Source organism: Panulirus ornatus, chromosome 1 (genome assembly GCF_036320965.1).
Source record: "Panulirus ornatus isolate Po-2019 chromosome 1, ASM3632096v1, whole genome shotgun sequence".
NCBI lineage: Eukaryota > Metazoa > Arthropoda > Malacostraca > Decapoda > Palinuridae > Panulirus > Panulirus ornatus.
The window spans coordinates 52,827,104-52,844,678 of record NC_092224.1 but is presented as its reverse complement, the minus strand read 5'-3'; the positions used below and the strand labels follow the sequence as shown (position 1 = coordinate 52,844,678).

Below are 17,575 nucleotides of genomic sequence, written 5' to 3'. Positions count from 1 at the left end.
GCATTCACCTCCCTAACAACCCCATCCATAAACAAATCAAACAACCATGGAGACATCACACACCCCTGCCGCAAACCTACATTCACTGAGAACCAATCACTTTCCTCTCTTCCTACACGTACACATGCCTTACATCCTCGATAAAAGCTTTTCACTGCTTCTAACAACTTGCCTCCCATATATATATATATATATTTGAAAGGATCACAATTTTGCACATGATCAACCATATTCCTTTGAGTCCACGGGGAAACTGAAACACGATAAGTTCCCAAGTGCACTTTCATGTAATAATCATATCATCAGGGGAGAAACAAGAGAGAAATACAACAGTCCCTTGATACACAATGAAGAGACGTAGCTAGGACACCATTTGGTAAATATGCGATTGTTCAAGACAGACAACGAGCGTATCATAAACTTATGTGGACAAGAAGGTGAATTGTTTACAAATTTTATCAACAGACCATCACTAATATTATGATTATAATTCTTCGTGTATTTAATGATATTTTTCATGGTAATAGAGTTAGAGTTAATAACTGAGATGGCATTACTCCAGTCAATACAATAATCATAGTTTTGAACGTGATTAAACAAGACACTTGATTCTTGTCCCATTCTTATACTATATCTATGTTTCTGAAGTCTAACAGAAAGATCCTTACCAGTCTGCCAAACATAAAACTTATCACAATTTCTACATGGCTTTTTATAGATGCACCCAGGAGAATATTCTGGTGAATTCCTCATTAAGTTATTCTTTATAATACTATTGTTACCGAAGGCAGCATTTACAGTAAAGGATTTAAGCAACATGGGAAGTAAAGTAAAATTATTATTAAAAGGGAGAACTAAAAGATTCTTGGTGTCAATGGGAGGTTTGGGCTAAACTCTATAAAGTGATTTCTTTACTAACTTAAGGGATTTATCAATGAAAGATCGAGAGTACTTTAACTTAGATTGAATCAAATATATCTTCTCAAACTCATCATTAATATACTCTGGATTGCAAATACGTAATGCCCTAAGGAACATAGATTGAAATGGTGATAATTTAACTTTGTCATGTTGAGATGAGTAATAATGGATATATGAGCATACATTGGTAGGTTTTCTGTATATGCTAAACTTAAACTTGTTTCCTTGTCTATGGATCATGCAATCTAAAAATGGTAATATACCATCATTTTCATTTTCTACACTAAATTTGATGGAAGGTACTAAATTGTTAAGGGGAAAAATGTTTGTAAATTTTCATTTGTTGGCAAAACACAAAGAACATCATATACATACCTAATCCAAATTGCAGTAGAAGGTAAGATATCCCTTAGTAATTTTGTTTAAAAAAATTCCATATAAAGATTACTTAGTATAGGTGAAAGAGGGTTACCCATTGCCATACCAAATTTTTTAGCATAATAATCTCCATTGAATTGAAATACACAGTCTTTTATACACAATTTTATCAGTTTCACTGAAAACAGACTATGAAACAGGTAAATGAATATCATCCAAGATATCAAATAGCTATATATTCTAAAAGGTCATCAACTGGAACTTTTGTGAAAAGTGAGGAAACATCAAAGCTAACAAGTTTGAAATCAAAATTAACATTGATATTGATAAACTTGTTAACTAAATCTACAGTGTTCATATTAGAATTTGATATCTTACCACTAAAGGGCTTAATACAGAAACTAACCATTTTGACAATCTATAAGTGATGGAGCCTACTGAACTCACTATAGGTCTTGCTGGAAAATTTTGTTTATGTATTTTGATAAGTCCATACATATATGGCAATGAAAGGCACAAAGATAACAAATTTTTGATAAGAGAACCATTACCTTTCTATAACAATTTCAGTTCTTTATTGAAATGGGAATTAACTGCTTCTAGGGGATTCTTACTGAGTTTAGAAAATGTTGTGTCATTATCTAAAAGATCATTCACTTTAGATAAATAATTACATTTGTCCATAATCACAACAGTGTTAGCCTTATCTGCTATAGTAATATGTATATCATTGTCTTTTTTTCAGGTGTTAATAGCTCTTATAAATCTTTTAGGGCAATTAGGTTCCACTGATTTTGACAAACTGGCATGCACTAAACCATTACAGATATTGATCTCATTATCAATCAAATTACTGTATTTCTTCTTTTGGGATAAATCTGTCCAATAAACTAGATAAGGATTCCTTGTGTGCCTTAGGCTATGGATTAAGTTTTGTGTGCTCTAACAAGGAAGCCAGCTGTGTTGATGTCACAAAGTCTTTTTGCAATTTAGCAAAATACAGTAATTTAACTAATGATGAAATTAATATCTGTAAGGGTTTAGTGTATGCCAGTTTGTCAAAACCAGTGGAACCAGATTGCCCTAAAATATTTATAAGAGCTGTTAACACCTTAAGAAAAGACAATGATATACATATTACTAAAGCAGATAAGGCTAACACTGTTGTGATTATGGATAAAAGTAATTATTTATCTAAAATGAGTGATCTTTTAAATGAAGACACAACATTTTCTAAACTCAGTAAGAATCCCCTAGAAGCAGTTAATTCCCATTTCAATAAAGAACGGAAGTTATTGTTGAAAGGTACTGGTTCTCTTATCAAAGGTTTGCCATCTTTGTCCCCTTCATTGTCATATGTATGGATAAAAGTAATTATTTATCTAAAATGAGTGATCTTTTAAATGAAGACACAACATTTTCTAAACTCAGTAAGAATCCCCTAGAAGCAGTTAATTCCCATTTCAATAAAGAACGGAAGTTATTGTTGAAAGGTACTGGTTCTCTTATCAAAGGTTTGCCATCTTTGTCCCCTTCATTGTCATATGTATGGACTTATCAAAACACATAAACAAAATTTTCCAGCAAGACCTATAGCGTGTTCAGTAGACTCCATCACATGTAGATTTTCAAAATGGTTAGCTTCTTTATAGATTTTCAAAATGGTTAGTTTCTTTATCAAACCCTTTAGTGGGTAAGATATCAATTTCTAATATCATGAACAATGTAGATTTAGTTAAGCTTAACAATATCAATGTTAATTTTGATTTCAAACTCGTTACCTTTGATGTTTCCTCACTTTTCAAAAAAGTTTCAGTTGATGACCTTTTAGAATATTTATTTCATGTCTTGGATGATATCTATTTACCTGTTTCAAAGTCTGCTTTCATGAAATGAGCTGATAAAATTGTGTATAAAAGACTTTCTTTCTTTTTTTTTCTTTCAAACTGTTCGCCATTTCCCGCATTAGCGAGGTAGCGTTAAGAACAGAGGACTGGGCCTTTAAGGGAATACCCTCACCTGGTCCAATTCTCTGTTCCTTCTTTTGGAAAAAAAAAAAAAAAAAAAAAAAAAAAAAAAAAAAAAAAGAGAGAACGAATGGGGCCTTTGTTGTCTTTTCCTAGTGCTACCTCACACACATGAGGGGGAGGGGGATGTTATTCCATGTGTGGCGAGGTGGCGATGGGAATAAATAAAGGCAGACAGTATGAATTATGTACATGTGTATATATGTATATGTCTGTGTTTGTATATATATGTGTACATTGAGATGTATAGGTATGTATATTTGCGTGTGTGGACGTGTATGTATATACATGTGTATGGGGGTGGGTAGGGCCATTTTCTTTTGTCTGTTTCCTTGCGCTACCTCGCAAACGCGGGAGAAAGCGACAAAGCAAAATAAATAAATAAATATATTTATGGATCTGGAGAAGGCATTTGATAGTGTTTATAGAGATGCTCTGTGGAAGGTATTAAGAATATATGGTACGGGAGACAAGTTGTTAGGAGCAGTGAAAAGTTTTTATCGAGGATATAAGGCATGTGTACGTGTAGGAAGAGAAGAAAGTGATTGGTTCTCAGTGAATGTAAGTTTCTGGCAGGGGTGTGTTATGTCTCCATGGTTGTTTAATTTGTTTATGGATGGGGTTGTTAGGGAGGTGAATGCAAGACTTTTGGAAAGAGGGGCAGAAGTGCAGTCTGTTGCGAATGAGAGAGCTTGGGAAGTGAGTCAGTTGTTCGCTGATGATACAGCTCTGGTGGCTGATTCGTGTGAGAAACTGCAGAAGCTAGTGACTGAGTTTGGTAAAGTGTGTGAAAAAAGAAAGCTGAGAGTATGTGACTGAGTTTGGTAAAGTGTGTGAAAAAAGAAAGCTGAGAGTAAATGTGATTAAGAGCAAGGTTATTAGGCACTGTAGGGTTGAGGGACAAGTCAACTGGGAGGCAAGTTTGAATGGAGAAAAACTGGAGAAAGTGAAGTGTTTTAGATATCTTGGAGTGGATTTGGTAGCGGATGGAACCATGGAAGTGGGAGTGAGTCACAGGGTTGGGGAGGAGGCGAAGGTTCTGAGAGCATTAAAGAATGTGTGGAAGGCGAGAACATTATCTCGGAGAGCAAAAATTGGTATTTGAAGGAACAGTGGTTTCGACAATATAATATGGTTTCGAGGTATGGGCTATAGATAGGGTTGTGCGGAGGAGGGTGGATGTGTTGGAAATGAGATGTTTGAGGACAATTTGTGATGTGAGGTAGTTTGATCGAGTAAGTAATAATAGGGTAAGAGAGATGTGTGGTAATAAAAAGAGTGTGGTTGACAGAGCAGAAGAGGGTGTATTGAAATGGATCGGTCACATGGAGAGAATGAGTGAGGAAAGATTGACAAAGAGGATATGTGTCAGAGGTGGAGGAAACGAGAAGTGGGAGAGCAAATTGGAGGTGGAAGGATGGAGTGAAAAAGGTTTTGAGTGACTGGGGCCTGAACATACATGAGGATGAAAAGTATACAAGGAGTAGAGTGAATTGAAACAATGTGGTATACCGGGGTTGACGTGCTGTCAATGGATTGAACCCGGGCATGTGAAGTGTCAGGGGGTAGACCATGGAAAGTTTTGTGAGCCCTGGATTGGAAAGGGAGCTGTGATTTCGGTGCATTATACACGACAGCTAGAGACTGAGTGTGAATGAATGTGGCTTTGTTGTCTTTTCCTAGTGCTACCTCGCACGGGGGGAGGGGGGTGCCATTTCATGTGTGGCAGGGTGGCGACAGGAATGGATGAAGACAGCACGTATGAATATGTATATGTGTATATATGTATATGTCTGTGTATGTATATGTAAAGTGTGTGAAAGAAGAAAGTTAAGAGTAAATGTGAATAAGAGCAAGGTTATTAGGTACAGTAGGGTTGAGGGTCAAGTCAATTGGGAGGTAAGTTTGAATGGAGCAAAACTGGAGGAAGCAAAGTGTTTTAGATATCTGGGTGTGGATCTGGCAGCGGATGGAACCATGGAAGCAGAAGTGGATCATAGGGTGGGGGAGGGGGCGAAAATTCTGGGAGCCTTAAAGAATGTGTGGAAGTCGAGAACATTATCTCGGAAAGCAAAAATGGGTATGTTTGAAGGAATAGTGGTTCCAACAATGTTGTATGGTTGCGAGGCGTGGGCTATGGATAGAGTTGTGCGCAGGAGGATGGATGTGCTGGAAATGAGATGTTTGAGGACAATGTGTGGTGTGAGGTGGTTTGATCGAGTAAGTAACGTAAGGGTAAGAGAGATGTGTGGAAATAAAAAGAGCATGGTTGAGTGAGCAGATGAGGGTGTTTTGAAATGGTTTGGGCACATGGAGAGAATGAGTGAGGAAAGATTGACCATGAGGATATATGTGTCGGAGGTGGAGGGAACGAGGAGAAGTAGGAGACCAAATTGGAGGTGGAAAGATGGAGTGAAAAAGATTTTGTGTGATCGGGGCCTGAACATGCAGGAGGGTGAAAGGAGGGAAAGGAATAGAGTGAATTGGATCGATGTGGTATACCGGGGTTGACGTGCTGTCAGTGGATTGAATCAGGGCATGTGAAGCGTCTGGGGTAAACCATGGAAAGCTGTGTAGGTATGTATATTTGCGTGTGTGGACGTATGTATATACATGTGTATGGGGGTGGGTTGGGCCATTTCTTTCGTCTGTTTCCTTGCGCTACCTGGCAAACGCGGGAGACAGCGGCAAAAAAAAAAAAAAAAAAAATGTATAGGTATGTATATGTGTGTGTGTGGGCATGTATGTGTATGTGGATGGGTTGGGCCTTTCTTTTGTCTGTTTCCCTGTGCTACCTCACCAATGTGGGAGACAGCAACCAAGCATAATAAAATAAAACATAAAAAAATAAAAAGAGCAAAATTGAGGCACTTACTGCTTTTCTAGTAATTCACTCTTATTTTCAGCTTTTTATTTCCACCTGGGTTAGTTGAGGGTTAAATCACTTCTTGGTCATTTCATTTTTTATGATGTTCTATTACTTCATAAGACATTTTTTCACTTGAAAAAAAAATAACTTTTTCCAGAAACAGCATAGTATGCCATCTCATTGTTGGGTTGGAGAGCAGCATACTAATTCACAGAAAAGCTATAATATAAACTAATGATATAAACTTATATATCATAAATCAACTGGGTCTTCAACAGTTTGCAGGTGTATTTCACTAATTCAATGCACTCTTCTTGAATTTCAGTGATATTCATTGCTATTTGGTGGTATTCTGAGTTTAGATACACCAGCAATTATCCAAATTGGGCCAAATTCCATTTCTTTACCAAACCATATATAGTGTGATTAAAGACATTTCACTGAAAACGTGCAATTTCAACCAAACAGACTCGAAATACAGGTAAGAATCAGGTTAACAAAATACTGGAAGTTCACAATCTTTAGGGACAAGATTAATCTTAAAAATTTTAAACATTTTCTTTCATAATTCAGTAACTCAGTAAAAAGTTTACAGTAAATGCACTGGTGTATCATTATCTTTCAAGCATCATGTAGAAAGATTACAACATCAGATAAAAACTATAACCATCATAAAACATCAGTAAAAATTAAAACCTACTGAAATAATGCAGATTGCATCAACAGAAGTCATCAAAGTGAGCAACTCTTAATAATACTGATTGAAAACTTCTCAGTAAGAATTATAATAACACTGCCAATGAATGTCAAAAGCTTGCTGCACTAATATAATTACTAATTCACTGTGTAATGACTTACTTGGGAACAAAAGTGTTAAAGTTCTGTACTGAGAAGTTAATTTTTAAAATTTAAACTGGTTTAAAGAAAAAATAAAATAATCAGAGTCTTACTCCTGGATAATAAGTATCAATGTACTGTTTGGAAATGAGCAATACACCATGCTCAGATTCTTAAAAAATTTCTTCTAACTTCAATTATTTCAAATACAAAAATGTATTTTTGGCAAAAAGAAAACTATAAGAAATTATATGATAAGTTAGTAAATATCATATCCTACAGTACACAATCATGCAAATGTAAAGAAACTCAAAGGAGGCAAATTCCTTTGTTAATGATTCACTTGATGTACATCAGCTAATCAATTTTTTTGCACATTTTAAAAACTAGGTCATGCTACGCAAATTAATTTAAAACCTAACAATTAATGACAGTTCTCATCATTTAGTAAACTTAATTCTTAAATCAAGCTAACAAAGGATGGCATTTCCCTTAAACTAACACTTATCAATGCAATGCAGAGTTCTATCAAGCTTTTTCCATCTAACATACTATGCAGTATGTCTATCCAACATACTATGCAGTATGTCCATCCAACATACTATGCAGTATATTCTGTTAAGATTTTTAGTAATCTGACTAAATAATTGGATTATACTGCAGCTGAACTGTAACACAGCAACAATAAACAGAGCGAGACAAAAGCACAAGAAATAATTATATGAAACTCTCTATTAAATATCTTAATTTCTGCATATTCTCAAACTATACAGTGTTACTGACTAGTCAGTTAGGATATTCAGTACATGTATGGCTCAAGGTGAGGCACCTGAGGATATGCAGAAGGCTTAAATAGTGCCATTCTGTAAAGGCAAAAGGGATTAAAGTGAATGCTTGAATTACAAAGTTATAAGTTTGTTGAGTGTACCTGGTAAGTTGTAAGGGAGTGAGGTAATTCAGAAGATTGTCGCATACACAGAGCATTAAACTGGAAAGGAACAATGTGGCTTCAGGAGTAGTAGAGGGTGTGTAAATTAGGTGTTTGTTATGATGAATCTGTTCAAGTACTTTAAGAAAGTGAAGGATTTATATGTGGAATTTCTGATTCCGGAAAAAGTGTGATGAGTTTACAGATGCTTTGTGGAAGGCATTATAAACATCCAGTGTGAGAGGAAAGCTACTAGAAGCAGCAAAGAGATTTTATCAAGACAGCAAAGCATGTGTGCAAGTACGAAGAGAGGAGGGTGCATAGATCCAGGCAAAGGTGAGTGTTTGAATTACAGAAGCATAAATCTGTTGAATGTACTAAGTGAATTGGTTGGAAGCAAGTTAATGAGAGGGTGGTGGCATGTAAAGATGCTTTTAAAAGACTCTAAGTGAGAAGTCACCAATCATGATGCTGCATCACTGTCTGTTAACAAAGGCACTACAGTCTCTTCTTACTCCAGAGTCCATTCTTTCTCTACTAATGCCAGTAAAACTGCCTTGAACCAGCAGGAGTTGCTACTGAGAAAGAGGTCCAGTGGTTTTATAATAATAAATACATTAGCATTACCAGACTACATCAGTGTTACAGGACTACACCTGCTTGAGGTTATGCCATGATTGAAAATTCAGCTTTGATGAGGTTGTATCACAGGGAGTATAGTCTTTCAAAGAACTTCTAACTCAAAAGGAGTCTAAAATTTCCCCTGTTATTGGAAGTGAAAAAGCTATGGGCTGCAGGAGCTTTCTGAAAGATCCTGGGTAACACTAGGACTTTTTCATGGAAACTGGTCCTGGGGCTATTATGAATAAATACATACAGTTATATTGCAGGTCTTTCATGAGGATGTTTCATTGTCAATAGACAAAAAGGAGTAGTCTCTTAAAGACTTCTTCTCCTGAGGAAGTGCATTATTTCCCTGCTCCTGATTGGTGCAAAGCATTGAAGCTTGAAATGGTCAATAAAAGGGATCACGGGAATGTTTGATGGCTTACAAAATCACATGTAAATTTCAAGCAAACCCTCAGTACAGCAGTAACAATTAAAGGAATACTGTATTAAATATATTACATTTCCACAACCATAAGAAAATTCTTCAACAAAAACATTTACAAAATAGTACAATCACAACTTTTGAATACAACCAAAAACTCAAAAAAAAAAAAAAAAATGCTATCAAATGAAGTAACAACACTAATTCAAGATGGGACCTTGGATACTCAAGCTTCAACATTCTCAACAATTCACTCTAAGTGCTGATGAAAGCAATACATAATATCCAATATCTAACACTAGCAATAGCTTGAGAGAGCCTTAACCCAATACCCTTTAAATCTATTATACAGTATAAGACTACAGTTTTTCATAGTGATTTTTACCTATTGAGTTGGAAAAGACTTTTCAGCTGTGAATCGACTGATCATGTCAAATGCCCACTTTGGCTGATCGTAGGGAACCATGTGTCCAGCATTGCGAATCATGACTTGAACAAAGCCAGGCACCTCTCTTACATAGCCTGCCACCTGGTGGTCTACTTGCCATATGTATCGTGGTGATTGCTGGTACTGGGCAGCATATTTCCAATTCAAGGAGTTGAGAAAATTCTCCGTAAGTGTGTAGGCAATGATTACATCCAGCTGACCATTGTATATCAACACTTTGTAGTTATCCAGCAACTGTGGGAAAATAATGTTATTCAGCTTAAGAAAAGAAGAAACCAAAGGATATTCATGAGATAAATATAATGTATACTGTAATTTTCATATGAAAAATAAAAATGAATACATGGTCGTATGCCTTGCAAAACAATAACTGCTATTGTGTGCAGTGTTCATATCATGCACAGTTTCTGAAGAACTGAATACCAAGCATTTGTCATTTATGTAAAAAACTAGTTACTAAAATTCTTATGCTATACCTAAACTGGAGTGCTAAAATTCTTATGCTATACCTAAGCCAGGAATAATACAGGTACATCATCGATTTTCCGGCACTCTTGGCTCCAAAGCCTTGCCGCATTAACCATTTTACCGGACCAACTGTGGTCACGTAATAATAATTCATCAACACACCTCTAACACATCTCTAACCCATCTCCATGTGTCTAAAGTATATCATGGACTGCTAGAAATTTAAATTAAACAAATATTAAATGTAAATTGAATAAATAAATGAAATACATTATACACCTGCTCAGGACTAAGGTGCTCATCAGCTACGAGTTTTGCAAATTTGTCCACATACTTGGCAGGTCCTTTGTGGTTTGCAGACCGCTTTTCTCAGCACACTTTATATATGGAAATTCTATGATGCTTCTTGAATCTTTAAAGCCATCCTTCACTACAGTTATATTCATGTTGTAATTCAAGTTCTTTATGGAACAACTTAGCCTGGTTCATTATCATGCTACCTGATGAGTCCACTCCATCACTCTGACACTGTTGAAACTATTCCATCATCACTCAATCTTGCTCAGTGCTCTTACCATCTTTCATAGTTTTTCTAATCATCATTTGCTTCTTGGAATCGCTGTCTGCATAGAATTTCAATATTTTCTCCCTTTGCTTCTTTATATCATAAACATCTGACGAACCAATACCGTAGATGTCATACAGCTTATGCACCGAAACACCACCGTCCAGTTTTTTCAACAGTTTATGTTTGACACCATGACTGACACTCTCATAAGTCTTAGCCTTGCCATAGCTAGGGTTAAAAGTTAAGCAAAATAAGCTAAGAATCTCACAGAATTGCGGTATCACCACCAACAAGTGCAGTGTAAAGAATGTAAACAAGCGTGCCCTACACACAACGCCATCTGTGGCTGCCCAGTAAACTAGTCAGGTGGCTGCGGTAATTTCAAGTTCCCCTCAAGTAATTTTGTCCAGACTAAAGGAGGTAATGAACCATCAGTTGCCGGAAATTCGGTGGTGCACCTTGAAAATCATCCTTCCTTCTGTACAACTTAAATCTAATGTAAATGAAAGCAAATCCTGCTCCACCTGAGATCCAGCTATACTGCTCACTATCAATTGTGACTCCCATGATGTGATTGAAAAAAAAATACAAAAAAAAAAAAAAACACAATTGGAAGGATGTTTAGGCAGATATTCTCTCTTCAAGGTCAACTTCAAAATTTGAGAATAAACAAGAATGAGCAATAAGAATAGTGCAGAAAATCTAATTATAGTTATGACAAAAAAACTAGATCTAAATGAACAAGGAAAGCTAGACCCAGGTAATCAAGAAAAGAATACTGAAGGTTGAATAAGGTTTCACTATTTATGAAAGAAACTAAAATGTGAGATGCTACAGAACAAGTGAAAAAGCACTGCAGGATTCAAGCTGCAATATACTTAGAACTTGGAACTGAGTCAAAAGTAATAATAGAATGGAAGGAAAGGCACATTTACTGCAAACAGGACAATTTACAATTAAAGTACATGTACCATTTGAAAACGAAAAATAAAATGCTTCAAACCTTTAATTAGTAACAAAAGAGAATAAAGATGAAAACCTGATAAACAAAAACACAGACACCTGAAAATGTGTTAGCATTTATTTTGGGCTCTTGTGACAAGGCATATTCTATGGTTGTCCAGTGGCACAGCAGTTGTTCATCATAGTCATGCAGGCAGGATTTTGTAGTAGTTCCTCAAGTATCTCAGTATTCTGTTAGCATTTCTGTACTTCAGTGTGGTAGTGTTTCAGGAAATAAAAGCTCTTGCTAACTTTATAACCATATCAGTAACACTAATTCTTATAAAGTTCAACCAGATGGGGAGGAGAGACAAGAGGATAATTAGCCCAACAAACTACAGCATATACTGTATTCTATCATCATTATTCCAATTCTAACGGGGTGGATCATGTACATACAGCCTATGAATATCACTTATACACATCCTCAACTCATGCCCAATGTCTATACATGAATCATGGACTTACACACTTATCAAAGTGCTTCTTACTTTTTCACGTTACAAACTAAGTTGATTTGTCAAATCAAAGCAACATCTCTATTCATACCAACTCGTCACAAAATGTTTCCCTTGCATATGGTTTCCCATCAATACTCTTGCATCTTCATCTGAAATATCCTTAACCTTTGTCAATTCTCTCATTACAATGATTCAACTTTTCTGTGATCTACCTCTTGTCCTTGTGCCTATCCATGTATACACACACACACACACACACACACACACACAAATATGGGCCTCCAACTTGTAGTGGTTAGCGTTACTGACAATTAGTCAGCATAGGTCAGCCCAAGGTTGGACCTAAATGGATTTGAATCCTTGGCATGGCAATGGCAGTTGGCAAACATCCAACCTAGCTATTCATCCTCCCCATGGGGCTGGTTGATAAATGGGTACCTGGCTTAAGCTTTGGCTTATTTGTGTGTGCATACATACGTAGGAGTAAAGACACGATTAATATACGTATAAGATTACAAGTTAACATCAGTGTAAAACTCTCACCCCATAACACACAAATCTTAATCACAGATACACACCAAAACCAGAATATGCTTCCCAAGTTTGGTCACTTCACCTAAAGAAGAACAAAGTGCTCATAGAGAAGGTCCAGATGAGGGCAACAAAGATGACACCTGAATGAAGACAGCAAGGCTACAATGAAACTTTGGAGGCTTCAGATCTACCCATCTTGGAAGAGAGAAGACCGAGAGATTCCCCGATGAAAACCTTTAATTTTCAAAAAAAAAAAAAAAAAAAGGCTGATGAGGTGGACTGGGGAAAGTTCTCTGAGAAATGTATGGGTAGCACAATCAAATAACATTACATGAAATTAAGTACGTAGCTTACAAATAAGGATGAAAAAATACTTTTACTATATAAGAGTGATAGATGAATAGAACAAACATGGTTAATGCAGACAGCATACTCAAATTCAAGAGGATGTAAGACTGTAGAGGGTATTAAACAGATGGGGCTTCACGAGTGTAAAACTCCTTCCCCTACACTACAACTAGGTAATTTCATACATACACACATCCAGATGGGTACATGACATCAAGGGGGGAGAGTAGACAAAGGAGGTGGTGGTTTGGCTTTCCTAATGAGAAATAAGCTTAAGTATCGTTAAATAGCAGTAGGAAATAATGCATAGCTGTGTTAACGACATATAATCCTTCAAAGAATTTTAATGAACCAGAACAAATATAAAATGACAGTAACAAAGGAACAATCAGGATGGTACATGAAACAGTAAAACATGCACTTCACAGAAAAGGCACAATGCAGATAATGGGGGATTTCTCCTAGTGACAAGAAGTCATGGAGACACAAATTAAAGTGTGAGCACCCTTGGTTGAGATGGCTTGATTCACCTTCATCACTAGATGTTATCTTCACAGAGACTAGCATGGATATTGAAAACACTGCAAATGATACACCACTTGGAAAAAGAGATCATGTAATGCTCAAGTTTGATTATGAGGTAAACAAAGAAGTTTGAAGAGTAGATATAAGACAGGACTTACAGAGGAGATATAATCCAGCTTATGCAAGGGACAAGAGAGCAATGAACAAGTATGGCATGATGGGAAAGGAGGGAAAGAGAAATTTTGGAAAGAATGTTGTGGACAAGGCAGGTGGAAATCCAAAACCTTTCCATAAATTTATCAGAAACACTATCGGTTAAGGAGCAGCTTATCAGATTACAGGATTACGAGGGAAAAATAGTTAAGAATGATCAAAAAGATATGTGAGGAAATGAATAACAAGTTCAAGTGTGTTTTCAGAGTGAAAGACACTATAGCCCCATCACTTTGAGATAGGATAGGAGGGAAGCTTTAGAAGACACCTATATCTAGAAAATATATTAACAGAATACTAAAAGGGGTTGACATATAAAGGCTCATGGTCCTGGTGAACTTTAACCTTATGTGCTAATGATCTGTGAAGATATACGAAAAAGACCTCATGAAATACTATTCATGATGTCAAGGTCTTGACCTATACAAGGCTCATGGTCCTGATGAAAATTCACCATATGTGCTGAAAATGTGTGTATATTATCTAGAAAAACTGTTTGAAATACTGTTCAACATGTCACTGGAGAAATAAATAGGGCTCAGCAAATGGAGAAGAGCAAACATCATACCCATCTGTAAGAAAGAAGACTGGGAAGAGGCAGTGAAGCACAGATCAGTCATCCTCATGAGCATGGTTTGTAAGGAACTGGATAAGATAATCAGAAAGTAAACAAATGACTGACTACAGAGCAGAAATTACATGAATGAGAGACAACATGACTTTAGAGAAAGGAAGTCATGTGTAACAAACCCCTTAGATTTCTACAAGAAAGTAAGCTCTCTTTTAGATTGTTTATATCTTGACTGCCAGAAAGCATTTCACACTGTACTGAATGGGAAGACGATTAAGAAGCTGGAATGCCAGAAAGGAAAAGTGGGGGTACTCCTCCAAAGGAAAGATTATCTCAGTGGAAGGGAACAAAGGACAAATGTTAGAAAAGCCTGCTGTGAATGAATGGAGGTCACCAGCAGAGTTTCACAAGATTCTCTTTCTTTAATATTTACTCTTCTTGATTTTTGAAAATGATTTGCATGAAGGTATGTGCCCCTATCTGAATACATTTGCAGATGATGCAAAAGTCATGAGGAGGGAAGTGAAAAAAAGAGTACGATTACATTAGTTTATAAGGGAATCTAAAAAGACTGATGCATGGTCTGCTGCATAGTTGATGAAATTTAAGCTAAGCAAATGTAAAGTAATGAGAATGGGACAAAGTGGAAGAAAGCCTTAGTATGACAGTTATCTACAGTAGCAAAAAACAATCATCAGGATTCTATGTGAGAAGGACTTGGGAGCTGCAATGAGTGTCCTCAACCTGTCACCAGGACAGAAATAAAGGAGACAAACTGTCTCCTTGCAGATAACAAAAGAGCCTTTTAGTAAATAAATAAGGAAATATCTAGCAAGCACTCCTGCAGTAGAAGATGTGGGAATATGTGATAGAGCGTGAGAAAGTAAACTCTAGATTGATATGGGTAAAACTGCAAGTGATGGAGTGAGATGGGTGATTATTGGTGCCTACACTCCTGGTCATGAGAAGAAAGATCATGGGAGCAGCTGAGTGAGTGTTAGCAGCTTTGATGCAAGAGACCAGGTTATAGTGGTGGGTGTTTTGAATGCAAAGGTGAGTAATGTGTATACATGGATCATGGTGAAGTGCCTGAGGATTGGTGTACATGAGGTGTTCAATGTTGTAAATGGAAATGGTGAAGAGCTTGAGGATTTGTGTGCTGAAAAAGTACTAGTGATTGGGAATACCTGGTTTAAAAGGAGAGATACACATAAGTATAGGTATGAGAGTAGGAGAATGGCCAGACGTTATTGGATTACGTGTTACTTGATAGGTGTGTAAAAGAGAGACTTTTGGATGTTAATGTGCTGAGAGGGGAAGCTGGAGGGATGTCTGATCACCTATCTTGTGGCGGCAAAGGTGAAGATTTGTAGAGATTTTTAGAAAAGAAGAGAGTGGTGACAGTAAGTGAGCTTGGAAAGGAGACTTGTCTGAGGAAGTATCAGGAGAGATTGAGAGCAGAATAGCAAAAGGTGAGAGCAAATGACGTAAGGTGTGTGGAGGAGGAATGGGATGCATTTAGGGAAGCAGTGATGGCTTGCGCAAAAGATGCATGTGGCATGAGAAAGGTGGGAGGTAAGATGAAGAAGTAAGATTGTTAGTGAAAGAGAAGAAAGATGTTTGGATGAGTTTTGCAGGGAAGTAGTGCAAATGAGTGGGAGATATATAAAAGAAAGAGGCAGGAGGTCAAGAGAAAGGTGCAAAAGGTGAAAAAGAGGGCAAATGAGAGTAGGGGTGAGAGAATATCATTAAATTTTAGGCTCACACCTTTGTTCTTAATGCCACCTCGCTAACACGGGATAAGGCGAATATGTATGAAAAAAAAAAGATGTTTTGGAAGGAGGGAGATAAAGTGCATAAGACAAGAGACCAAATGGGAACATCGGGGGGGGGGGGGGGGTGCAAATAGGGAGATAATAACTACTAGTGATAAAGTGAGGAGATGGAGTGAATTTTTGAAGGTTTGTTGAATGTGTTTGATGATAGAGTGGCAGATATAGGGTGTTTTGGTCAGGGTGGTGCGCAAAGTGAGAAGGTCAGGAAGAATGGTTTTGGTGAACAGAAGATGAAAGCCAGCAAGGCAGCGGGTTTGGGTGGTACTGCAGTGGAATCTATTAAAAAAGGGGGTGACTGTGTTGTTGATTGGTTGGTAAGGATATTCATTGTATACATGGATCATGGTGAAGTGCCTGAGGATTGGCGGAATGCATGCATAGTGCCACTGTACAAAGGCAAAGGGGATAAAGGTTAGTGTTCAAATTACAGAGGCGAGGCATAAGTTTGTTGAGTATTCCTGGGAAATTGCATGGGAAGGTATTGATTGAGGGTAAACACATGTACAGAGCATCAGACTGGGAACAAGCAGTGTGGTTTCAGAAGTATTTGCTTTGAAAAATGTATGTGAGAAATACTTACAAAAACAGATGAATCTGCATGTAGCATTTAAGGATCTGGAGAAGGCATGTGATAGGGTGGAAAGAGATGCTTTGTGGAAGGTTTTAAGAGTATATGGTGTGGGAGGCAAATTGCTAGGAGTGAAAAGTTTTTACCGAGAATATAAGGCATGTGTATGAGTAGGGAGAGAGGAAAGTGATTGGTTCCCAGTGAATGTTGGTTTGCAGCAGGGGTGTGTGGTGCCTCTGTGGTTGTTTAATCTGTTTATGGATGGGGTGGCTAGGTAGGTGAATGCAAGAGTTTTGGAGAGAGGAGCAAGTATGTAGTTTATTCTGGATGAGAGGGCTTGGGAAGTGAGTCAGTTGTTTGCTGATGATAGAGCACTGCAGGCTGATTCAGGTGAGAAACTGCAGAAGTTGGTGACTGAGTTTGGCAAAGTGTGTGAAAGAAGTAAGTTGAGAGTAAATGTGAACAAGAGCAAGGTTATTAGGTGCAATAGGATTGAGGGACAAGTAAATTGGGAGATAAGTTTGAATGAAGAAAAACTGGAGGAAGTGAAGTGTTTTAGATAACTGGTAGTGGATTTTGCAGAAGGTTGGAACCATGGAAAAGGATGTAAGTCACACGGTGGGGGAGAGAGCAAAGGTTCTGGGAGCAGTGAAGAATGTGTGGAAGGCTGAGAACATTATCTCGGCAAGCAAAAATGGGCATGTTTGAAGGAATAGTGGTTCCTACAATGTTATATGGTTGAGAGGCATGGGCTACAGATAGGGTTGTGCGGAGAAGGGTAGTTGCGGTAGAAATGAAATATTTGAGGACAATATGTGGTGTGAGGTGGTTTGATACAGTAAGTAATGTAAGGGTAAGAGAGATGTGTGGTAATAAAAAGAGTGTGGTTGACAGAGCAGAAGAGGGTGTGTTGAAATGGTTTGGACACATGGAGAGAATAAGAGAGGAAAGATTGACAAAGAGGATATAGTGTCAGAGGTGGAGGGAACAAGGAGAAGCGCGAGACCAAATTGGAGGTGGACA

The 17,575-nt window shown here is 37.3% G+C and overlaps 1 protein-coding gene across 1 annotated transcript in view; it reads right to left on the bottom strand.

Annotated features, from left to right (window-relative positions):
* Positions 1–6,704: 6,704 nt before the first annotated feature.
* The window catches only part of LOC139749125 (probable serine carboxypeptidase CPVL), a gene marked incomplete at its 5' end in the record, with an annotated part of 109,976 nt that continues 99,105 nt past the window's right edge, over positions 6,705–17,575 (bottom strand). Inside the window, one exon of the mRNA XM_071662788.1 lies at positions 6,705–9,693. Within this exon, the coding sequence (XP_071518889.1) occupies positions 9,397–9,693 (297 nt within the window). The remainder of the gene's footprint in view (positions 9,694–17,575) is intronic.